This window comes from Nematostella vectensis, chromosome 12 (assembly GCF_932526225.1).
Source record: "Nematostella vectensis chromosome 12, jaNemVect1.1, whole genome shotgun sequence".
Taxonomy (NCBI): Eukaryota; Metazoa; Cnidaria; class Anthozoa; order Actiniaria; family Edwardsiidae; genus Nematostella; species Nematostella vectensis.
This window is the reverse complement of record NC_064045.1, coordinates 2,471,431-2,496,709: the sequence shown is the minus strand read 5'-3', so window position 1 is coordinate 2,496,709 and position 25,279 is coordinate 2,471,431. Positions and strand designations below refer to the sequence as shown.

Here is a 25,279-nt window from a genome sequence, read left to right as displayed (position 1 = left end):
AAGACCAAGACCAAGACAAGCAAGACCAAGACAAGCATTCATATATTTTTGGTTAAAACAGAGCTTTATGAATATGAACTTACTTGCCAAATGACAACGACCGGCCCTATGGGCCTTGTGAAGAAGTCTGAGTTCACTAGGTTCGCGAACTTCATAACACTCAAAAGGACATAAGTAAATAAGTGAAAAATTCAGTTGTTGCTGCTTTGATGGAACACAGCCGTGGATATCAGTTATGAATGCCAAATAAACAACGTCCGTACGACGACCGTGAGAGACTTGACTCTAATGTAAATATGCTAATTACCTTATTATAATGATCTTCCTTCTGAACCGTGTGAACGAGTGCAAGGCCGCCATCTTGAATTTGAGATTCCAGCTCTCAGATACATGTTATTTGTGCAGTTGAAGGCCCGATTCGCGATTTAATAACTGCATATTTAACCATAGCCTCAATTTCTACCAAGTTTTTTTGGAAAATCATCTCAGCTTGGATTGATTTCGCTGTATTTACTCGTGTTTACATTTGCGACCCGAGTGCGAGACACGCGGCTCAAAGTGCTGACTGCTTTAGACTCATACAGCTTACTTTAAGACGTAATTAAATGTGCTCTGGACACTCATGAATGGACTCGAGGTATTTACCTTGATTGCTTAATCTATTTTGCAAGTAGTTTAAAACAATTGATGGAAATCGTCTCCTACAAATCGCTTTGTCGATGAATCTACTTTACATTGGACACTTGACCGGCTACCCTAAGATGAATTTTAATTTCTTACTATAAAATATCTTGATCTCTCTCATTGAATCTCATCATTTTAACCATGTCGATTTTAATAAAGTACAGCATAGGTGTTGTAAGTCATGTAAGTGTAAAATATGTACTTAAATCTGTGAAAATTATTTTGGTACTTTTGTGCTTTCTTTAGTAAGCTTGAGTTTTATTATTTCCCTGAAATACCTTTATCCCTCATTGAATGTCATTTTATTTTTATGGAACAATTTAAAAAAAATCTAGAGGTTTGTAATATTTTTGTAGTGTTGTTGATATTGAAAATATGTTTATGCTCTATAAATTTCGATCAAGTCTAGATATTCTATAGCCCCTTTCAAAATAAATAATTTTTGTTGTTTACTTGTAACTTACATAAAAAAAATAAAACATTTCAATAAAATTATATTGTTAATACAATAGGACTTACTTTGGGTGTAAAAAAAAATTTATCCCTAAGTGGTAGCACATTGAGGGCAGTGAACCAAAGAAATGTTTAAGAAATAACAATTTTTAAACACATTCTCAGCTTTCCTTAATCTTATTTCGATGCTAACTCTGATGTGGGGATAGTATTTTAAGATAGTACAATCAGCCCTGTCTACTTTCATGGAGCACACCTCGAGTCCACCCCACACCTGAAGAGATGATGCTCTTACCTTTCTCGCCCCAATCAGTGTTGTGATATGGCATTTACAATAAAAAACAAGATTATATATTTTTTTTATTATATCCAAAGTAGGCAGTAAAATCTTTGCCATACATGTCACACAAACAAGTTCCAGATCTCAGGTATCCCAGTCAACCCTGCGCGCAGGGTCTAGTTTTACAACAATAACGCTCTTCATTTCTGCGGAATTTTCCAAATATTGAAGGTAAATTATTAACTGTGTAATAGACGTATTTGTTATTTAATATTGTATTTGATAATAACTCTAAATAAATGGTATTCAGAACTACTACGTGATAATAAATATGTTCACTGGTCATGAAAGTGTCTTTTACTCTGAATTGATAGCGGTGGATTCAGATATTTGGAGGGTGGCGGGACGAGCGAAATTATCAAAATATCTAAGCATTTAGCAGAGTTCGCTTGTCATTATAGAATGCATTACTTATCAAATTTAACCTAAGACGGTTACCATGACAAGGTAAAATACAACAAATATATCAGATAACACCAATAATTTTGTCTTGGAGTGATAAAGTAAAATCTGTACGACAATTTACAAAATGCTATCCATGAGACAAGGCTAAAAATCTCGCGACCCCTAGGACCTAAACTGCCACTCTAGCCACTAAAGTCATAACAAGCCACCACAAATTTCAGGGGGATACACTATTCCTACATTGTTTGCGCCAGCTATGTCTTTGCTAACAGGCAGGAGTTACACGAATATTTACAGACCATAAAGGAAGCATTATCAAAAAAGGAAAATCCAGACTGGTTATCAAACCTACATGACTCCATAGTATTAGATTTATATCTAAGAAATTCTTAAATAAGATAAATCGTGATTTTCCGTTTCAATCTGTATTACTGTTCTGCAGCTTACTTGAGGAGGGCAATTACACAAAATCTGTTTTATCCAGTCTCATTGACTTCTATCACCCTGAAGAAAGCACCCCCAATGGCCGTGTTAAAATAATTATTGGTAAACTATTGACACTTAGTAATCCACAATATGTCAATATGTCAGGGATTGTGGGGAAATTGTGGGGAAAGAGCTGTTGCAAAGTTGAAACTGGCACAGGTAGCATGAAAGTACTGGTCACAGTGGTCGTTGTCGTCTTGCCGACAGAGTTTACAAACCTTAATGTTGTGATTGCTACAACAGAAAAGGATCAAAGAAAATTAGCTAGAAAACTGTTTATAGTTTTATACTCAAAATCGTGAGGTTGGGATATGCAGGGATGGCTCTTATGCTTATAACATTTTAGTTCAAATAAGGTACCATATTTTTTACATCAAAGCTTGAACAGGTGATTAAAATAATTGTTCACAGTTGCAGGAGAACTAGTGGATAAACCATTTTTGGCACAAAATGATTATTATTGTTGCTTTTTCTCCAAGAGAAGGGGATACCTTGGTAGAATTTATCAACCTTATATTTGTTTTTAGAAAGTCAAACAACAAAATATATGCTCAGCATCAATATTAATGAATATAATAAAGGCATTAATTAGTAAACAATTGATTTGTAACAGGGCTTTTTGTCCGCATCTCTGTGAATTTGCATTTAACCCTTTATGGAGGGTGGGTCAAATTAAGCAAATTTAGCCCCTCTCTATTTTTAGCTATGGGGTCCTTAACAATTACCTATTCATGTCATCATAGCAGGATCCAATGACCTGAGACAGCAGCCGCCGCTTAGTATGGAGTTGGTGGAATTCCAAGAGCCAGGCAACAGGCAAACTATTGAAAGTAGATAAAAGTACAAAAGTTTTTGAAATAGTTACATAAGATCTACAAAAATTAAAAGCAGAATGACCGATCTTTAGTCATAATTTTGCACTAAAATTAATTGTTTCACTCAGATTCTGTTGTCTTGAAAAAAAAAAACTCTTTGCTCATAGTTTCCCAACCTCAATAGAGAGCTTTCAATTGGTCTGATACCAGCATATTTTATGTTAGTCAACGTGAAAACGGACCCCCTCCCCCCAGGGCTACAAAGGCTGTGAATGTTACTCATACATAGGGTAGCTGTTACACATGCAAAGCTTATGAAGACACCGCAGTTGCAGTCATCAACGTGCTTCGCATGCTTGGGGTGAACACAAGGCCTATCGCGTTGTTCTATCCTGTCTTCAGTAGTCCAGTCAATTTATGAAATTTTTATGGCCCAGGTGGAACTTATTGCAATAGAATTTCTCTCAGCGTATTTTGAACAAGTGATACAACCTAGTTAACATACTAAAAGTTTTTAGCAAAACCACAGGGTACCCGCGTTGCGTAGGAAGGATTAACATGTGCACGTCCTCAGCGACGGTAAACGGGGATGTTTGTTTTAGCCAGCTCAGTTTCTATTACAGAATTTACAATGTACCCTAGTTTACAATATTGAAACGTCTTTCTTTTTTTTCACATGGCTTGAATCCGTTACTGAACTTTAAAGAAAATATTTAAAAACGAGCTCCCCACCTTTAGTGTTCATATTTATTTTTTCAAATAAGAGGAAGCTTCACATAATATTGCAAGGTGCTTGACGTGGGAATTCCACTCTCTTAAGCCGATCCAAAGCATTTTCTTTGCGCTTTTGAAGCTATTCGGGGTGGAGTGGGATGCCTGGTTAACAGAGTATTCATCAATTCCCCGAATGCTTCTGATCTGTATTGAAGCAGGACATTCTAGCTTTCGAGTACCTTGGATTTTCTGGTAAGACCTTCCATAGTCGTGCTCTCCAGGTCGTGCAGTCTTTTTCTTGCCACCTTTACTATGTCCTATTGCAAAATAATTTGATTTGGCTATTGTAACAAAAGGTTGGATCCATCGCAGGGTGGGTGGGGGGTGGGTTCGGTTACCGGTGGGTAAATTTCTTATAAAATTTCAGTCAGAGACACAAACAATTCGAATAGAAGAGGAATGCAGACATTATTTGTTTAAAAAAAATAAAACGTGAAATAGAACCGAAAAGTACACAACTTACTAACATTTTTCCAGAGAGGCCGTCACCATTTTGTTTCGCATTTGCCTCCCTTGATAGGTCAATGAAGACAGTGCTGCGTTTCTGCAGATTCAACCAAGAAAGGTAGTCCAAAAAACTGGGTAGGAAGATTCCCTCGGACATGCTGGAATACGGGAGAAGCTGCAACCAAGTTGGGTAAAACTGGGAGTAAATAATATCATCTGGTACCTTACCCTATCCAGCAAATGACTTTTTCCGTTTTTGCCACGCCCATAATTTAGTACCCTTAGTTTTTCATTTAGTGGTAAAATCCATGACAACACTCATTTCAAACGGGGGGGGGGGGGGGGGGGGGTACACGAGGGATAATCCTAGGGGAGGATTAGCCGCGGCAATAACTCTCTTAAGATAGTTACATATCCTCACCACTCCCTATTGTCATACCACGGGTATTCTAAGTTAAGATAGGCTATATAAAGAGTTGGACACTTTGGGAGGGGCTTTAGGGCGACATTTTGCTGATTGGTAGCAACTTAAAGGCATGTTCTGCTTATTCCATCGAACAGCACAGCTGAAATAAATACAGGTATGTTCTGCCCAGCCGTGCGTAAATCATTAACTTCACGGCATCCTGTTACAGGTTGTAACGAGGAAATACTCGCGAGAATCATGAATATACACTATAAATGGAATACTGCTTCCAAAATAGAATCTAAAAAACGACGAAAGGAACTTCTAACATCATATAAATGCCGACTTTTGTGCTGCGTGGTAATACTGGAATGTTCTGAAATGGTTATATGACCCAACTATTAATTGTAAGGAGAGTTGACCATGGAAATTACAGCAAAAAGTAAAAGCCCTTCTAAAGTTCCCAAGCAAGTGTAAACCCGTGCTATTCCCAATATAACGGGCCCTTAAATACTCTAGTAGTCTATATAATAAATAGCGGTGACAATACCCACATTATAAAGATACCTTTTCCTGGTACGAGTTGTACCAGCGCCAGTAAATGTAAACAAGACGCCTAGTAGATCATAAACGTTTCAAAAACTCATACCAACATACCGTAAACCACGACAGAGAAACATGTTCAAATTCTAAATGAAGACTGCGCATTTTTGCGTCCCACTGAGCTATACAGCACTCACCTGGTTCAGAGTATCGTTTGTCTTCTTTTGCGTGAAAGTCAACCTTAACGAACTATATGAGAGGCAGAGGAATTCCTCTATAACAGAATTCAAAGACTTGTCAGCTTCATCAAAAATGCCATAAAAGTAATTCTCATCTGTTCTAATTTCTGTGAAATGTTGTCGTAAAAATTTCTCCTTCTATTTCCGAGAGAGTTTGTGACATTGTTCGAGTGCGGGAATGGTTGGATTTTACAGTTCCCGCCAGATTCAGCCATGTGGCATTCTATTTTTATACCGGAAGTTTGTAATGCCTAATACACCGGAAGTCAATGTAGCACACACCGCTGAGAGCCGGGGAGCCAGTCGGGATTTTCGACTACGTACCGGTGATCGGTTCCGTAAAACCGCTGACTTCCCGCAGACTCACCCTTCCTCTACGCCGGTGGAAAATTCTTCCCATTCCAAAGAGGTCTAGAAGAGGGTGTGACCGAAAGACCGCGCGGGGGAAAGAAACATCGTATGACAACAAAACTCGGTAGAGGTCATGTAAGCTTCAAGTGGGGTGCATTCAGATGGACATGTGACGTCATAGATGACGAACGCAGAACATTTTGAAAACGAAACAAAAAAGTTACGTGGGGCGTTTGGACGAGGGCTAAGAAAAAGCTGTGCAGGGGACTTGTTTTCCCAAAGAAAAAAAAATCAAATTAGTACCCTTCTAACAAAGGCACCCGACTCTTCATCCTTTTATTTTTTTTCCAGCGATTCCCACCACAGAAACCCCAACAATGGGTAAGTAATAAACCCCCATCACTAAGGGAAGTTCATCAGCAAAATGAAAGAGTAACCCTAAATGGGGCGTATCACGTGCAGGAAAGGTTGGGAGAACAATAAGGTATTTGCTGGTAGTTTTGTTGCTGTTTCACTAGCCTTTCAGACAACCTTCCATACTATCCAATGTATTTTTAAATGTGTGCACGACCAAACATTACCATTTCTAGTGAATTTTCTATTTTACGATAACCATATCGTAAGTATCGATTGTAAGAACACAAAAGGTTCTGTACTACAGCGATGTCTCTCATAGTATGTTACTACCGTACTCTGATTATATTTTCAGGTTTTGTTAACATGACGAAGTTCATGAAGCGATACATGATCCAGACTTTGTACACAGACGCATAGGACCTCGGTACATTCTACATCGGTCAGCAGCTATTCCTGGGGGTGTCTAACTTGACAGCAAAAGCTTTGTGGTCTACAAATGGCGCAAGTAGAAAACAAGAGCATGTGAGTGGAGGATGGAAGTAAAAGGGTGGGGGTAGAGAGGGTTGTGGTCTACAAATGAGGACCAGTAGACTTTGTAAAAAGGACACTTAACTGATTGATAGCAGGCTTGTTCCCAGGATTGGCCGAGGGGGGTGCACTGTCATAGGTATCATATGCAAAAAAGCATATTACTTGAAGATTCCTTAAGCGTATTAGAGTTTTTTAACATTTCCTGAAGCTAGCGGGGAGTTCAAGTTATCTAAGTTCGAATTATCAAGGTTTCACTGAACTAAATTGTCAAAATGTCCTTCATTTCAGATTCTTCAACTTCCAAGTCCTCAAAGTTGCCAATGCTCGCAAATGGCAGCCGTTCATGATCGGAGGCGAGCAATACTTCGCCGTGGCTAGCAACTCCAGGAACTCTGATTCCCCGGTCTTCAAATGGGTAGATAACCAGTTTGTGCCTTTCCAAACTCTCCAAACCAAGAAAGCATTCGACGTGGAGCCCATCTTCAACGGCAAAGACGTGTTCCTGCTCCTTTTATGGACCTTATTCACATATCTTCAAGTGATTTCGGTCTTAAATGACAGACTTTGTTGTAGTCCAGTCAATCTTATGTTTAACCTAAAAGTAATTGGAACACAAATGATTTCGGTCTTAAATGACAGAGTAGCATGTCCTTGATAACTTCCCAAAAGTTCTTCAAAATTCTATTTTGTGAAATTCTCGAAATTCAACAATAAACAATTTTATTGTCATTCATGGCGCACTTACCCTCCACTCTCGAAGAGATCGCACTGCCAGTAAGCTCAAGACGGCCGACAAAACATTTTTTATTGTCAAATTTCCAGACATGTTTACACAATAGAACTTTGGAGAACTTTTGGGGTGTTGTTTACAATGTATTTTCTTTTCATTAAACAATAAAATTCTTTGTGTTGCAATTACTATTAAGTTAAGCTATAAATTTTCATAGACTATCGTCAATATTATACTCGTTCCCATTTATAGACCCTGAGCTACAGTGGTACAACAGACTGGAACCTTTTGTATGACAGTCAGTTAGGATTGAATGAGTATAACTAACAAATCATACATCGAGAAAACTTTGCCCATCACATCCGGGGTACGTTTTGAGCCTTAAAGTTGGCCACCATTTTATGCTCCCGCTCGATGCCGAGTCGCACAAAGCACCCCTCTCCATCGGCTAATTCAAGCGAGTAACTAATATATTTTCAAGCAAATATCGTCAATTATGGGTCAGATTATATTCGTAGATTATTTCTTTAAAGTTTCCTTGCGAATAAACCGTTATATTTTAAATGATAATCAATAACAAAAACGTGTTTCAGCTTTATTCTTGAAATTGTACTTCCAGGACGTCTACGAGACAATGTTGCGTGACTTTTCACTTGTATTTTTACAGGCACGTGATTGGGTGAGCATTACCTCGCCATATATGGGTAAAAAGATAAGACGTAACTTGCCATCATCAGCAGTGGCCACGATCCCGTGATCTACGCCTGGGACAAGTATCACTCTAGAAAGTTCGCAAAGGTCCAGTCCATCTCGTCCGCACGGACACGTGACATGACGTTCTTTATCATGGGAGAGAGGGTCTACCTCGCGGGGCACTGGGATCTACCAAGGCTCGTAAACACGTGACCTCGCGTGAAACCACCACGCAATACATGTGACAAGATGTAACACTAGCGGCGTATTTGATCTGTTAGAGAGAAGATTGATTGACATGTAGCGTCAGACATTCAACTACCAAGGCTCGTGATTGCGTGACGTGTAAGAATCAGTTACGCAGTGCGTCTGATTAGAATTAACGCTTTGTATACTTGCTGCGTTTGAGAGGGTTTTTTGTCACGAGGACTTGGCCTTCTTTTTCAGACACCACTTTTTCTAAATATGGTGATCACGCAATCTAAACGTCACGCAACACATCAGATTAAATATCAGGATCTAATACAACAATCCTCTTGTTTGTATTAGTAAATATATGTAACGGCTGTAAATACAAGTTTTGTATCACTAAGAGACTAGTCCATTTATTTTTTTAAGATAGCTCAATCTTAGTTCAGGACCGCTACCAAGGGGGGTGGGAAGGTGGGGTATAGAAGTCAGAGTCGTACGAAAAAAAATTGTAGGGAACTTTTGCGAATCGATGGGAATGGCGGCTATTCGCAGTCAACACGCTCACGCATCGAGTCTCCGTGAAGCTCTCGCGAACCTTTAACGGTGACAAAAAAAAAGCGCTTATAAATCACCCAGAAAGTTTCTATGCCTCGACAGAAGGGGGTTATTTTTATTAATTGTTTTTGTCACTCTCTGGAGTGATGGCTCAGCTATTTCTGTGTTTTGGCGTAAATTTGCTACACAAGAAGTCACGTGATTACTAAGTGCAAGTCGCTTATAGCCAAACTACTGCATATTGAGGAGCATGCGCAGAAGGGAGGCAATCAGAGCGGTTTACCGGCAGCGTGGGAGGGATGAGGGGAAAGTAAACGCTAATGCAAGCAGTCAGCGATCTACACAATCAATATCATCTTTTTTATTACCATTGTGCAATATATACAATGTAATATGCCCTAGGTATTAAATGAACTAAAATACAAGTATGTACAACATTTGACAATATGCTTTGCGTAGTAACACCCCTAGTGTACTCCAACTGATCAATTATTCTGACTCAACTCGCAACAACAGGCGGCTTACATTAATCACACAGCTACGTGTTTGACAAGTTGGTGCTCGTTTGGACTCTTTAGTTGGTCACGTGACATGCTACACGAGCAAGTCACAGCTACGTGCTTGACAAGTTGGTGCTCGTTTGGACTCTTTAGTTGGTCACGTGACATGCTAGTGTAAGCCACCTGTGAGGGTCATTATAAAAACCTCTACCCCCCCCCCAATACCTTAACCACAAGCCAGATGGTTGGGCTGTAGGGGAGGGGGACTACAATACCCTAGTCCCCCCAGTCTTATGCACAAACAAGATGGACTACAATACCCTAGTCCCCCCAGTCTTATGCACAAACAAGATGGACTACAATACCCTAGTCCCCCCAGTCTTATGCACAAACAAGATGGACTACAATACCCTAGTCCCTCCAGTCTTATGCACAAACAAGATGGACTACAATATCCTAGTCCCCCCACTCTTATGCACAAACAAGATGGACTACAATACCCTAGTCCCCCCAGTCTTATGCACAAACAAGATGGACTACAATACCCTAGTCCCCCCAGTCTTATGCACAAACAAGATGGACTACAATACCCTAGTCCCCCCAGTCTTATGCACAAACAAGATGGACTACAATACCCTTGTCCCCCCAGTCTTATGCACAAACAAGATGGACTACAATACCCTAGTCCCCCCAGTCTTATGCACAAACAAGATGGACTACAATACCCTAGTCCCCCCAGTCTTATGCACAAACAAGATGGACTACAATACCCTAGTCCCCCCAGTCTTATGCACAAACAAGATGGACTACAATACCCTAGTCCCCCCAGTCTTATGCACAAACAAGATGGACTACAATACCCTAGTCCCCCCAGTCTTATGCACAAACAAGATGGACTACAATACCCTTGTCCCCCCAGTCTTATGCACAAACAAGATGGACTACAATACCCTAGTCCCCCCAGTCTTATGCACAAACAAGATGGACTACAATACCCTAGTCCCCCCAGTCTTATGCACAAACAAGATGGACTACAATACCCTAGTCCCCCCAGTCTTATGCACAAACAAGATGGACTACAATACCCTAGTCCCCCCAGTCTTATGCACAAACAAGATGGACTACAATACCCTTGTCCCCCCAGTCTTATGCACAAACAAGATGGACTACAATACCCTAGTCCCCCCAGTCTTATGCACAAACAAGATGGACTACAATACCCTAGTCCCCCCAGTCTTATGCACAAACAAGATGGACTACAATACCCTAGTCCCCCCAGTCTTATGCACAAACAAGATGGACTACAATACCCTAGTCCCCCCAGTCTTATGCACAAACAAGATGGACTTCAATACCCTAGTCCCCCCAGTCTTATGCACAAACAAGATGTTTGTTTGAGGGGGGAGGACCGACGGTATTTGTTGCTAGAAATGAAAGCGAGTTGGACATTTTTAAGCAAAATTTTATGGGCAAACAAGATGGAGATGATTTATACTCCCTGCACTTTATACAAAAACAAAAAAAAAGGGTTTTCAAATAAACGTCTCAAGAAATTACAAATTAAGCATTCGAGAGAATAAAGTCGAGTTCTCATATACTCGAGAAATTACACATCATCTCGACTTGCTGTTCTACACCTTGACTGTATCTTTTGTATAACCGATGCACACTCTCAAACTTAAGACCACGAACATTGTTATATAATTGACGGGAACTACACAGACCGACTGAGGCTTGGAGCACGTGTTGAGAATCGAGTCGTTCTCGTGGTAGAGATGCCGGACGGACTTGCTCGTTTCGCAAGCGCTAATTATAACCTTTTTACCATTTTGACCGACGTTATTGTACGAGATGTAAAGAACCTGTAATGTTTCATTACTAGCCACAGACTCAGCCAGCGCACACATCCCTTCGTCATTAATATCATTACAAGCTACGGACAGTTCTTCGAGACATGAATCCCTTGACAAAGCTATGGCGAGTTCCTTGGCACCAAACACATCTATATTACAGTGATCAAGAAAAAGGAATTTTAACCTGCAACAGCTTTTCACAAGAAGTCTAGCAATAGCTTTTACTCCATCGTACCCTACCGGGTTACTGGACAAATTTAAGCGGGTAACATTTTGAATGACGTTTGTTATTGCCTTAATGCCAGCGGTGCCTATACTAGAACGCACTAAGCTAAGGTCAGCAATGGTCTTGTTTTGTGCAAGACCAATAGCGATACCCCGAGCCCCGGAATCACCTAGCCTTCCACCCAAAAGAAAAAGAGACGTGACAGTAGTGTTACGTCTCAGCATTTCACCGATAGCACGGCTTGCTTCGGACGTCATGTTATGACTTCTAATCCCGAGAGTTCGTACTGTTTTATTGACTTTCAATGCATTGGCGAGGCTTGTAACACCAGTACCTCCCAGGATTGTACTATCAATGCGAACGTCAGTGAGACTGGTGTTATCAGATAAGATCTCAGCCAACTTGATAGCACACGAATCACCAAAGCCGGTAGATTCAATACAGATTGCTGAGAGTGTAACGTTGTTATTTAAAGACTCGATTAAATTGCCAACATTAGCCTCGCCGATCCCATCAAAAAGGCTGAGAGACTGTAATGTGGTACGTGACAGCATGCTGACAAGCGCTTTTACAATAATATCACCTGCACAAGGGGGACAAGAAATATCTAGTTTTCGAATCGGAGAAGAAGCTAACGCTTTTGTAAATTGATCAGGGATCCCATCTGTACAATTCAAAAGAACGATAGTAAGATCACCAAGGGGGCGCAAACCGCTGACACTACCGACAGTCTGCAGGCTCTGGGAACGAGACAAATCGTACGATAGCAAATATGACAATCCTAACAGCGTAAAATAATATGGCTCAAAATGAAAGGGTAAAAGCACTCTGCATGGAAGAAGGAAATATGCCTTTTCCAAAACTTTGACGATTTCTGATTGTTTGCATCTCGCCAGACACTGACACAGCAACTTGAGAGCAATAGAGTGATCAAGCCAATCACACCATGGAATCCCTTCGGGTGGATGCTCGGGCACTTTGCCTGCGAGAGATTCCACGGCTTTCATCACATTACTGCCTACCATCATAGCGAGGTTGTAACGATTAACAGTGAAGTAAAATTTAAAATCATTAACCAATACACTCTCAACAATGCCTTGTCCAAGCCTGTCAGCTAAAAACACAGCACAGAAAAACTCCTGAAAAGACTTGTGAACAAAGGAGTACATTTCTTCTGCTAGTTTGGTGCTAGGGGATTTGCGGCGTGTTAAGAAACCTACCTTTTTCAAAACTTCTGGTAGTTCAGGAAGTTCAAAGGTGTTAGCATTTTTCTTAAGACTACGAAAAGCAATTTCTCCTAGCCGTAAACATTGCTTGAATATCGTCATCGTCGAAGTTGAGGTTTTCCTTCTCAAAGTATCTCCTCATTCGTGAGTACGCTACATCCTCGAAAAGTTCTCTAAGGGTCATACCATGTGAGAAATCCTTTTCCCTGTTCCTCTCACAATGATTCTTGAAACTCAAACAGAAGAGAATCAAGGTGAGAGGATTACACAATTCGACATTTGAGATTCCTTTGGAGATAATCTCTACAATAAATGCTGCGTAATCTGGTAATGCATTAAAGAAAATGCTGATGAAGTCATCAACATCGTGAAATCCCTTGATTTCTAGAGCATTACTTCCTGTAAAGTATTTGCTGAGCTTCTTTTCTGGTCTACTCGTTAAAAGGGTGTAACTAGAGGGATAGAACTTTTTACATACTACATTATGTATGCTCTCCCTTGCCTCTAAAGGTAACTCGTCGTATCCATCTAGGATTATCAAAACCTTATTTTGGTTTTCTTTGATGTACTGCACCACTTCTACCCTATCTTGTACACTAAATTCCTCGGGAAACAATTGATCTTGCACTGCCTGCGGGAACCCTTTAGAACTTATCCCTTTACACTTTAAAGACAGCACTAGCTCCACCTGAGGGAAGGACTCTGTTTTGGCCAAGACCCCTGTTGCCCAGTCATATGCAATCTTCTTGCATAACGTGGTCTTGCCCGCCCCAGAGTCCCCCTCCAGGAGAACACTTCGCACCTTCTTGGATGGTTCACTAGCGGTAAAGACGTCATACATCGGCACCTTGATATCGGTGCCTTTTCTGACGATCTCCAGCTCTGAGAACATGTTCTCCAGCGTAAAGTTGCCGTCCTCCATGTCCTCAAGCGGCTCAATAAGGACCTCTTCACCTGTCGTGTACCTCAGATGAAGATAGTCAATAAAGTCTTGAACCGCTAAAAAAAATACAAAAATATTATTGTTTCGGTTTGAATTGGCTTTCTTTTATTGAAGGGCATTTCTCAATAAGGAGAACGATTTGCATATTTGGTCCAATGAAATGTGTTTGTGTCAGTTTGAATATTAAAATTTAAGGCTTTTTATTATCAGACACATGGCTGAACCCAGTTCCATTTTTCAACAATATGAAAGTTGTACGGATGCTATATAATATAGAATATTAATTTCAAAGTGTGTCAAACAGGATAATAGAAATCCTTGACAATGCTTTCGAAAGAAGAGGACATCTATTACACCCCTATAGGCGACCCTTTCTCGACTAACATGCTACAAACTATAAATTAAATATTGAAATAGTGTGTTGTTTGCCTCTGTGAAACAAAGAAGTGGGGCTGAAAATTCAAGCCCTTTTTGGAGAAAGAAAAACTGAACCTGGATGTGCAGTAAGCGAACAATGAGATGGCTAGTGCAGCACACCTGAGCTGACAAAGGAACAATATCCAAATCGGTATCATCTATGCAAAGAACAGTTTTTCGTTTATACAAGAGAGCTCTGCAGCCAAGAGAGAAAATGATTTTGTTCTCCTTCTACAGCATCTTTTATCCATGACTATCCCATTACTCATAGTCATGATTGCAAACTATATGGAGTAGTCTATATCTCTACTGATAGGTAACAAGAGTTGTAGCGCTATACAAAACAGATACAGTGGAACCTGGATTTTACGATATGCCCCAGGAGATAGTAAAAGTACCGGAAAATCGGGGTATTCTTAAGACATCCTCCTCGAGTTTACGATATAAAGAAAGATCCAATGGAAATAGTGTTATACTCGGTCGGGTTACTTATCAACTTTTACGATATAAAGAAAAATCCATTGGAAATAGTGTTATACTCGGTCGGGTTACTTATCAACTTTTACGATATAAAGAAAACTCCATTGGAAATAGTGTTGTACATGGTCGGGTTACTTATCAACTTTTACGATATAAAGAAAAATCCATTGGAAATAGTGATGTACTCGGTCGGGTTACTTACCAGCTCGTTAAGGTATCTTTGTCGAAGTTTGGTTTTCGGAAAACACGTCTGAGTCTTTCAAGATGGTCAAAGCGAGGACAAACTGTGTTAATTGTAGCCGGACATGATCCACCAATCGACATTACAATCTACTCTGATGTGTCTATGAATCCTGGCCCTCAACATAAGAACAATTTAAATCATACCAAGACGAAACCAAAAAATCTTCCGCGCCATTATTCAAATCTGGTACGAGTTCCGTTGACAGAGCCGGCAATTGTTCACAACAATAGACCTCAGTTTATGAGGTGTTGTGTTCTCAATGCCCGGTCAATTAGGAACAAAGCGCCTGACTTTGTTGACCATATTTGCGATTCTAATGTCGACATTGCGGTTATTACCGAAACCTGGTTAAAACCTGGAGATTCTGCGGCTAGGATTGCTGCCACACCGCCGGGATACATTTCAAACATTGTAAACATCCGTAAACTTCTAGAGGAGGCAGATAAGAAGATTTATCGTACTCGCTTAGATCAACCTGAATATCCTCTGAGCAAAATCCTGCCTAAGAAAAAAGACCAAAAATACAACCTCAGAAAAAGAAATGTGATTTATCCTAGGGTTCACTCAGAGCGATTCAAAAATACTTTTGTCAATAGGCTTGTCTTTAAATATAGTGACATATAATTGATGTAGCGCATTTACTTATAATCGGTTTCTCCTACATTTTGTAAACTTAGACATGTTGATTTATCTAAGGCAATAAAGATTATTATTATTATTATTATTATTATTATTATTATTAGGCTACTCGATCACCCTCGCTCAGACAGAAATGGGGGTGGTACTGGTATATTGGCACGGGACTCACTTGTAGTTAAAAAAGCAAGAGCGGGTATTTATGATTCTTTTGAGTATTCGGAGTGGACAATTGTGTCTGGCTCTACTCGTCTGCGTTTACTTGCCATCTATAGGCCACCATACTCGTCAAGTCATCCGCTCACTGTGAGCATGTTTATCTCGGAATTCGCCGAGTTCCTGGAGTCTGTTGTCATGACAACTGAGCCTCTGGTGTTGACTGGTGATTTCAATATCCATGTTAATATCGATTCTGATAACGATGCAGCTCGCTTCTTAGATCTACTGTCATCAATGGGTCTACAGCAGCACATTAACTTCCCTACTCATATCTCAGGGAACACTTTGGATTTGCTTATCTCAAGGACTCTAGATTCTAGTCTCATACATGATGTCCAACCTGGCTCTTATTTCTCAGACCATTGTATAGCATTTTTCGCCATAAATATTTCAATGCCGGAGTTCTCTAGGAAAAAGGTATCCTTTAGGAAAGTGAAGGCTATTGACACAACAGCATTCATGAGTGATTTGTCTGCCTCGGAACTGTGTCAGGACCCACCTTCGGGGACTGTGCAATTGGTCGACTGTTATAACAAAACACTTGCTGGATTACTCGATCGCCATGCGCCACTCAAGACGAAAACAGTTACAGTCAGACCCCAAGTGCCCTGGTATTCTGAGGAAATCCGTGAGGCTAAGAGAGTGCGCAGGCGCGCAGAAAGAAAATGGAGAACTACTAGGTCTGCTGATGATCTCGCCTCATTCAAACGACACAAAAATCATGTGACGTATTTGCTGAAAGAAGCCAAATCTGCTTTTTTGACTGACTTTGTCAGTCAGAATTCTGATAATCAAGGCAAGTTATTTCGTGCTGTGAAAGATCTTTTAGTGGAAAAGAACTCACTATGCTTCTCGGACTATGCGGATAAATCAGCATTGGCAAACGACATAGGAAAGTATTTTGTGGAAAAAATCAACCGACTGCGTGATGAGCTTGACAAGGGTTGTAGTGCCTCGGAGAATGTACAGAGCGGTGATCTGGTGAATGACTGTACTGTAGAAACGGTCTCTCTAGTCCCTCGAATGGAAGCTTTCAAGTTGTTGACTGAGGAAGATGTACGCATGCTCATTAAGAATTCGAAATGTACTTCTTGTTGCCTCGATCCCATACCTACGCCCTTTTCGAAATCCTGTAGTGAGCCACTCGTTTCCGTGATCACCAAGCTAATCAATAACTCGTTAGAATCAGGAATTTTTCCTGACTGCTGGAAGGAGGCTATTGTCGTACCACTGTTAAAGAAACAGGGATTGGAATCTATCTTCAAGAACTTGCGTCCTGTGAGCAATTTAGCTTATGTTTCCAAGCTCATTGAGCGTGCAGTTTTCAATCAGACGGATAATCATCTTATTCAGTCAGCGCTTTATCCGCTATTACAGTCTGCATACCGCAAGCATCACAGTACGGAAACGGCGTTGGTCAAAGTTGCTAATGATATATTATTGAATATGAACTCGCAGCGCGTTACATTACTTGTACTCTTAGATTTAAGTGCTGCATTTGATACAGTTGATCACTCAATTTTGCTCCAACGTCTAACTGCTAGCTTCGGCATCGCTGGGAAGGCTTTGGAGTGGTTTACGTCATATTTATCAGGGCGCAGCCAGCGTGTGTTGTTTGAGGGGGTGACGTCGGACAGCTTTGATCTGCGTTTTGGTGTCCCACAAGGCAGCTGTCTTGGCCCGCTTCTGTTTGTACTTTACACCTCCAAGCTCTTTGAGATAGTACAAGCCCATCTGCCGGATGCACATTGTTTCGCTGACGACACACAACTTTATCTATCTTTTGATCCCAATAGTGAGACGGACCTAGCGGATTCTTTGGATGCTATGGAACGATGCATCAATAAATTACGTACTTGGATGTACCAGGACAAGTTAAAAATCAATGACGATAAAACTGAATTTCTTGTTATCGGATCGAAACAACAGCTGTTGAAAGTAGATAATTGTTCAGTTCGTGTTGGCAATATAGATATTATGCCCGTTTCAGAAGTGCGCAATCTTGGTGCCTGGTTCGACTCACATTTTTCTATGTCGACCCATATTTCTAAGTCTTGTAGTTCAGCGTTTTTCTGGCTGCACAATATTAAGAGAATAAGCCAATTTTTGCCTAGGGATAAACTAGAAATAGTGTTACATGCCTTTGTTACCAGTAGAATAGATTTTTGTAATGGACTCCTTTATGGACTACCAGAACGAGAAATGGGTAAATTGCAAAGGGTGCAGAATGCTGCAGCTAGGCTGCTCACGTCATGCAAAAAGTACGATCATATTACGCCTGTGCTAAGAAATCTTCATTGGTTGCCTGTAAGGTATCGGGTTAAATTTAAAATCTTGCTAATCACTTTTAAAGCTCTTCAGGGGCTAGCTCCTCGTTACATAACTGATCTCATTAGAATTAAGAATAACGCGCGCTATTCACTGCGCTCAAATGAGGGCCTTTCTTTAATGCATCCCCCAGGAAAAATGATGAAGTCTTTCGGTGACAGATCGTTTAGTGTTGCTGCACCTACATCATGGAACGCTCTCCCTGCAAATCTTCGCACCATCAATTGCAGTATCTTTAATTTTAAAGCGCAACTTAAGACTCATCTTTTTAAATTAGCTTTTAACACTTGATATCACATAATCATCAATATAAAGATATTTTTATTTTTATTATTTTATTTTTTTATTCAATATTTTTCCTATGAATCTATTATTTCATATTATTTTCGATTATAATTGTAAATTTTATTGTATATATTAGTTCAACATTTAGTTATATTGTAATGCGCTTTTGATCATTATATGAAAAAAGCGCAATATAAATTAATAAATTATTATTATTATTATCAACTTTTACGATATAAAGAAAAATCCATTGGAAATAGTGTTGTACTCGGTCGGGTTACTTATCAAATTTTACGATATAAAGAAAAATCCATTGGGAATAGTGTTGTACTCGGTCGGGTTACTTATCAACTTTTACGATATAAAGAAAAATCCATTGGGAATAGTGTTGTACTCGGTCGGGTTACTAATCAAATTTTACAAAATAATCATTTTGCAACTGTTCTCCATATAAGACTGTAAAGTTTTTTTTTGTAAGACTTTAATCTGTATTTAAAAAGATCTGTCAAATAAAAAAATTGATTGTCTGTACTGTACACAACTGAGTTTTTCTCATTTTGTTGATCAACAGAATCAGTAATATCGATGTACGGAGGTCAAAATTATGCTTGAGAAAACAGATCTGTATCGTAAAATCAACATTCATTGTATCCAATAATGCTAGATCAAGGTAATTTCTTTTACATTTCACTGTATTTCCACCGTGAGAAAAGAACGCCATCATAAAATCGAGGTTATTCTTAAATCAAGTATCGTAATATCCAGGTTCCACTGTATCAGCGGTGGAAGTCTATGATTTATCTCAGGGGAAGAGGGGAAGACCCATTGACATATACACTAACTGTTTAAAACAAATGACAGGAGCAACTAAACTCCCATATATATGTCTTCTTAAAATTTTACCTAAATAATTGGGGTTAACATAAATACTAGACCCTCGCCCCCTTCTAGAATCTGCCACTTTTATTTTATTAAAATATCTTCAGCATGTCACATGTACCTTTTTTCTTTGGCAGACGCTCATTCCCTGGGTCATGAGATGTACTTGCTTTTTCTCCAAGAGGAGGGGATACCTAGGTAGAATTTATCAACCTTATATTTGTTTTAAGAACGTCAAACAACAAAATATATGCTCAACATCAATATTAATGGATATAATAAAGGCATTAATTAGTAAACAATTGATTTGTAACATGGCTTTTTGTCCGCATCTTTGTGAATTTGCATATAACCCCTTTATGGAGGGTGGGTCAACTTAAGCAAATTTAGCCCCTCTCTATTTTTAGCTATGGGGTCCTTAACAATTACCTATTCATGTCATCACAGCAGGATCCAATGACTTGAGACAGCAGCCGCCGCTTAGTATGGAGTTGGTGGAATTCCAAGAGCCAGGCAACAGGCAAACTATTGATAGTAGATAAAAATACAAAAGTTTTTGAAATAGTTACATAAGATCTACAAAAATTAAAAGCAGAATGACCGATCTTTAGTCATAATTTTGCACTAAAATTAATTGTTTCACTCAGATTCTGTTGTCTTGAAAAAAAAAACTCTTTGCTCATAGTTTCCCAACCTCAATAGAGAGCTTTCAATTGGTCTGATACCAGCATATTTTATGTTAGTCAACGTGAAAACGGACCCCCTCCCCCCAGGGCTACAAAGGCCGTGAATGTTACACATACATAGCGTAGCTGTTACACATACAAAGCATATGAAGACACCGCAGTTGCAGCCATCAACCTGCTTCGCATGCATGGGGTGAACACAAGGCCAATCGCGTTGTTCTATCCTGTCTTCAGTAGTCCAGTCAATCTATGAAATTTTAATGGCCCAGGTGGAACTTATTGCAATATAATTTCTCTCAGCGGATTTTGAGCAAGTGATACAACCTAGTTAACATACTAAAAGTCCCCAAAAATCCCTTTGGTGGAACGTCTTGAAATATTTTATTTTTCCATTTCGGATACCACAGGGTATCCGCGTTGCGTTGAAAGGATTGACATGTCCACGTCCTCAGAGACGGTAAACGGGGGTGTTTGTTTTAGCCAGCTCAGTTTCTATTACAGAATTTACAATGTACCCTAGTTTACAATATGGAAACGTCTTTCTTTTTTTCCACATGGCTTGAATCCTTTCTAAACGAGCTCGCCATCTTTAGTGTTCATATTTATTTTTTCAAATAATATGGTTCGCGTGTACCTGAACTTGTTGATTTGTCCCATCAAAGAAACGTTTGTGACTGGCTGTTCCTCATCTCCACACAATGGGTTGAAATATAACCGTTGTTTTGACAACCTGTCCATAGACTACAAATGATATTACAAAATGTTTTTTTTTTTACTTCACAGACAGGCACGAGGTCAACTTGCAAAACTGTGTAAAAGATTTTACAAATTGGTCTCACCAATAATTCCAGTGATCAGATGACTGGATGGGGATCAGGATGAGGTTTATACTCCTGAAGTCCACGCCACCCCCAATGACACACAAAGACTTCTCAGCCACCAATACAACCTTTCTAGGCGTGCCCGTTTCCAAGCTAGAAAATGTGACATCACGTTTTTATCCCACCGTGGTAGTTTTGTTTTGAAAACGTACCGAATCAGTCCACCATCCCGGGACAAATCGTGGGACCCCCGCCTTTATCCGCGCTATGTCCGCCGCAGACACTTCCCTTGGGTCGAGAAGGGTAAACAAGCATGCAGGGGTGACTCGGAAGACGGGATATTCCAGCTGGGTGGCGCAAGGTGACAGCTTGTTCGTGTGCACCGCGTAACGAATCCTTGCAACAGGATCCAGTTTGGCGTGGCCTTTAGTTGAACTACAACAAGGGAAACGTTTGCACAATGAATGAGAGTAATCAGCAGTGGAGCTTGATACACACGTTTTCTCGCAGTTAGGCTAGGTCCAAACTTAATTGACCCCTACTAAATGAAATGGCGCTAATAGATAATATTCTAGTTAAATGTTTCGATGTGTGATCTAAAAATGGTAATGTAGAAAAATGATGAACGTTCTACCGCTGATCATACACTTCTAGAAGTACCTCTCAAAATGGGTAGCATCTAGAGTCCTATACGGAATCGGAGCTGACGTCACTGCTGCATCATTGTTGTTCTCGTCTGATCCAGAACTGACTTCGACCACCAAGTCATCCACTGCACGTAGGTATCATATGCAAAAAAAGCATATTATTTGAAGATTCCTTAAGCGTATTAGAGTTTTTTTTTAACATTTCCTGAAGTTAGCGGGGAGTTCAAGTTTTCTAAGTTCGAATTATCAAGGTTTCACTGTACTAAATTGCCAAAATGTCCTTCATTTTAGATTCTTCAACTTCCAAGTCCTCAAAGTTGCCAATGCTCGCAAATGGCAGCCGTTCAGGATCGGAGGCGAGCAATACTTCGCCGTGGCTAGCAACTCCAGGAACTTCGATTCCCCGGTCTTCAAATGGGTGGATAACCAGTTTGTGCCTTTCCAAACTCTCCAAACCAAGAAAGCATCCGACGTGGAGCCCATCTTCATCGGCAAAGACGTGTTCCTGGCAGTGGCCACCTTTTATGGACCTTATTCGCATATCTTCAAGTGGAATGGGGAGAAGTTCACGAGGTACCAGAGTATTGTGGCGGCGGGGTCCGACCTGGAGACCTTTACTATAGATGGCGGGGTTTTCCTAGCGATTACTGGTAAGTTCTCTGTCGGCCGCCATTTTGCCCTAATTGGGGGGGGGGGGGTCATCGAATAAGGCCCCTGCATTACACCTCGAGCACACACTTCCAGCAAAGACTTTGTTATAGTCCAGTCAATCTGATGTTTAACCGAAAAGTAATTGCAACACAAATGATTTCGGTCTTAAATGGCAGAGTAGCATGTCCTTGATAACTTCCCAAAAGTTCTTCAAAATTCTCTTTTGTGAACATTTCGAAATTCAACAATAAACAATTTTATTTGTCAGAAATCTTTTATTTTATTGTTATTCATGGCGCACTAAACCTCCACTTTCGTAGAGATCGCACTGCCAGTACGCTGAAGACGGCCGACAAAAAAATTGTTTATTGTCAAATTTCCAGATGTTCACACAAGAGAACTTTGGAGAACTTTTGGGGTGCTGTTTAGAATGTTTTTTTTCTTATCATTAAACAATAAAATTCTTTGTGTTGCAATTACTATTAGGTTCAGCTATAAATTTTCATAGACTATTAAAAGATGAATAGGTCGAGATGTTGATTCTTTCTCTCATGCTCTTTGCGACTCGTGAACCCTAAAATAGAATCGGACATTGAGTTACAAACATTTTTGTCTCTCTGTAAACAAAAACTTACTCTTCCCCGGTTGTTGATCTTTGTCTACTCTTTCATTATAATCGTCAAAATTATACTCATTCCCAGGTCCCGCTTCTCGAGGTCCTTACGCGACCATTTACAAATGGAGCGGCTCAAGATTCGAGATGTTCCAGCGGATGTACACAGAAGAGCGTGCGTATGGCCTGAAGTCATTAAAGGTTGAGGGAACACCATATTTGGCAGTGGCCCGGTGGGGCGCGGACTCGTCGCTGATATTCCAGTGGAATGGGACCACATTCAACGAGTTCCAGAGAGTTCCATCTAAAAGGGTACGAGAGCTAGGCATTTATAGACCCTGAGCTACAGTGGTACAACATACTGGAACCTTTTGTATGACAGTCAGTTAGGATTGAATAAGGATAACGAACAAATCATACATCGAGAAAACTTTGCCCATCACATCCGGGGTACCTTTTGAGCCTTAAAGTAGGCCACCATTTTATGCTCCCGCTCGATGCCGAGTCGCACAAAGCACCCCTCTCCATCGGCTAATTCAAGCGAGTAACAAATATATTTTCAAGCAAATATCGCCAATTATGGGTCAGATTTTATTCGTAAAGTTTTCTTGCGAATACACCGCTATTTTGTAAATGATAATCAATAACAAAAAGTGTTTCAGCTTTATGCTTGATATTGTACTTCGAGGACGTCTACGAGACAATGTTGCGTGACTTTTCATTTGTATTTTTCCAGGCACGTGATTGGGTGAGCATTACCTAGCCTTATATGGGCAAAGAGAAGACGTACCTTGCCATCATCAGCAGTGGCCTCGATCCCGTGATCTACGCCTGGGACAAGTATCACTCTAGAAAGTTCGCCAAGGTCCAGTCCATCTCGTCCGCACGGACACGTGACATGACGTGCTTCATCATGGGAGAGAGGGTCTACCTCGCGGTCGCCTCACACCGGAGCACTGGGATCTACCAAGGCTCGTGAACACGTGACCTCGCGTGAAACCACCACGCAATACATGTGACAAGATGTAACGCTAGCGGCGTATTTGCTCTGTTAGAGCGGAGATTGATTGACATGTAGCGTCAGACATTCAACTACCAAGGCTCGTGATTGTGTGACGTGCGGGTTTGAGCGGGTTTTTTGTCACGAGGACTTCGCCTTCATTTTCAGACACCACTTTTTCTAAATATGGTGATCACGCAATCTAAACGTCAAGCAATACATCAGATTAAATATCAGGATCTATACAACAATCCTCTTGTTTGTATTAGTAAATATATGTAACGGCTGAAAATACACGTTTTGTATCACTAAGAGTCTAGTCCATTTATTTTTTTGAAGATAGCTCAATCTTAGTCTTAGGCCGCTACCAAGGGGGGTGGGGAGGTGGGGTATAGAAGTCAGAGTCGTACGAAAAGAAATGTTGGGAACTTTTGCGAATCGAGGGGAATGGCGGCTATTCGCAGTCAACACGCTCACGCATGGAGTCTCAGTGAGGCTCCCTTGCTACAGCCCGAGACTCGCTATAGAGAGACTCGCGATCCACGGGCTAAACAAACCCTGAGCTTGGGTCTCCTGTGGAGAAACTTAAGGGGGCCTGAGAACAGGACAACGCGCATGCGCGCAGTAAACGACCTGCTTAAATAAATCACGTGACTTTTGACTCTCGCGAAGCTTGAACGGTGAAATAAAAAAACATATTTAGCGCTTATTAATCACCCAGAAAGTTTCTATGCCTCGACAGAAGGGGCTTATTTTTATTTTTTTTGTCACTCTCTGGCATGATGGTCCAGCCATTTCTGTGTTTTGGCGTAAATTTGCTACAAAGAAGTCACGTGATCTCTTATAGCCAAACTACTGCATATTGAGGAGCATGCGCAGAAGGGAGGCAATCAGAGCGGTTTACCGGCAGCGTGGGAAGGATGAGGGGAAAGTCAACGCTAATGCAAGCAGTCAGCGATCTACATAATCAATGTCATCTTTTTTATTACCATTGTGCAATATATGAAATTTAATAGGCCCTAGGTATTAAAGTGACTAAAATACAAGTATGTACAACATTTGACAATATGCTTTGCGTAGTAACACCCCTAGTGTACTCCAACAGATCATTTATTCTGACTCAACTTGCAACAACAGGCGGCTTACACGAGCAAGTCACAGCTACGTGTTTCACAAGTTGGTGCTAGTTTGGACTCTTTAGTTGGTCACGTGACATGCCACACGAGCAAGTCACAGCTACGTGTTTGACAAGTTGGTGCTCGTTTGGACTCTTTAGTTGGTCACGTGACATGCTAGTGTAAGCCACCTGTGAGGGTCATTATAAAAACCTCTACCCCCCCCCCCAATACCTTAACCACAAGCCAGATGGCTGGGCTGTAGGGGAGGGGGACTACAATACCCTAGTCCCCCCAGTCTTATGCACAAACAAGATGGACTACAATACCCTAGTCCCCCCAGTCTTATGCACAAACAAGATGGACTACAATACCCTTGTCCCCCCAGTCTTATGCACAAACAAGATGGACTACAATACCCTTGTCCCCCCAGTCTTATGCACAAACAAGATGGACTACAATACCCTAGTCCCGCAAGTCTTATGCAGAAACAAGATGTTTGTTTAAGG

General features: G+C 40.6%; 3 protein-coding genes across 9 annotated transcripts in view; 2 read left to right on the top strand and 1 right to left on the bottom strand.

The window, feature by feature from the left end:
* The window catches only part of LOC116609597 (thrombospondin-type laminin G domain and EAR repeat-containing protein-like), a 126,083-nt gene that overhangs the window by 73,110 nt on the left and 27,694 nt on the right, over window positions 1-25,279 (top strand). Inside the window, exons 2-4 of one of the 2 annotated variants that reach the window (XM_048719850.1) lie at window positions 21,683-22,041; window positions 22,744-22,967; window positions 23,392-23,967. In XM_048719850.1, coding sequence (XP_048575807.1) covers window positions 21,683-22,041; window positions 22,744-22,967; window positions 23,392-23,418 — 610 coding nt within the window. In that variant the 3' untranslated portion in view covers window positions 23,419-23,967. Of the gene's footprint in view, window positions 1-21,682; window positions 22,042-22,743; window positions 22,968-23,391; window positions 23,968-25,279 lie in introns of those variants that run through there. The other variant, XM_048719849.1, reaches the window with a different exon arrangement.
* The window catches only part of LOC116608883 (NACHT, LRR and PYD domains-containing protein 3-like), an 89,180-nt gene that overhangs the window by 54,661 nt on the left and 9,240 nt on the right, over window positions 1-25,279 (bottom strand). The window lies entirely within an intron of this gene.
* LOC125557334 lies at window positions 6,263-7,637 on the top strand. The gene is made up of 3 exons (XM_048719851.1): window positions 6,263-6,324; window positions 6,653-6,822; window positions 7,120-7,637. Exons 2-3 carry the CDS (start codon window positions 6,797-6,799, stop codon window positions 7,484-7,486), a joined length of 393 nt encoding a protein of 130 aa, XP_048575808.1. The 5' UTR covers window positions 6,263-6,324; window positions 6,653-6,796; the 3' UTR covers window positions 7,487-7,637.

What these genes read in the sequence shown, in the direction of transcription:
- LOC125557334 (XM_048719851.1), top strand. Translation starts at nt 6,797, where the DNA reads ATGGCGCAAGTAGAAAACAAGAGCAT. An exon ending in CAAGTAGAAAACAAGAGCAT is followed by an intron (nt 6,823 to 7,119) that starts GTGAGTGGAGGA and finishes CCTTCATTTCAG; the next exon opens with ATTCTTCAACTTCCAAGTCC.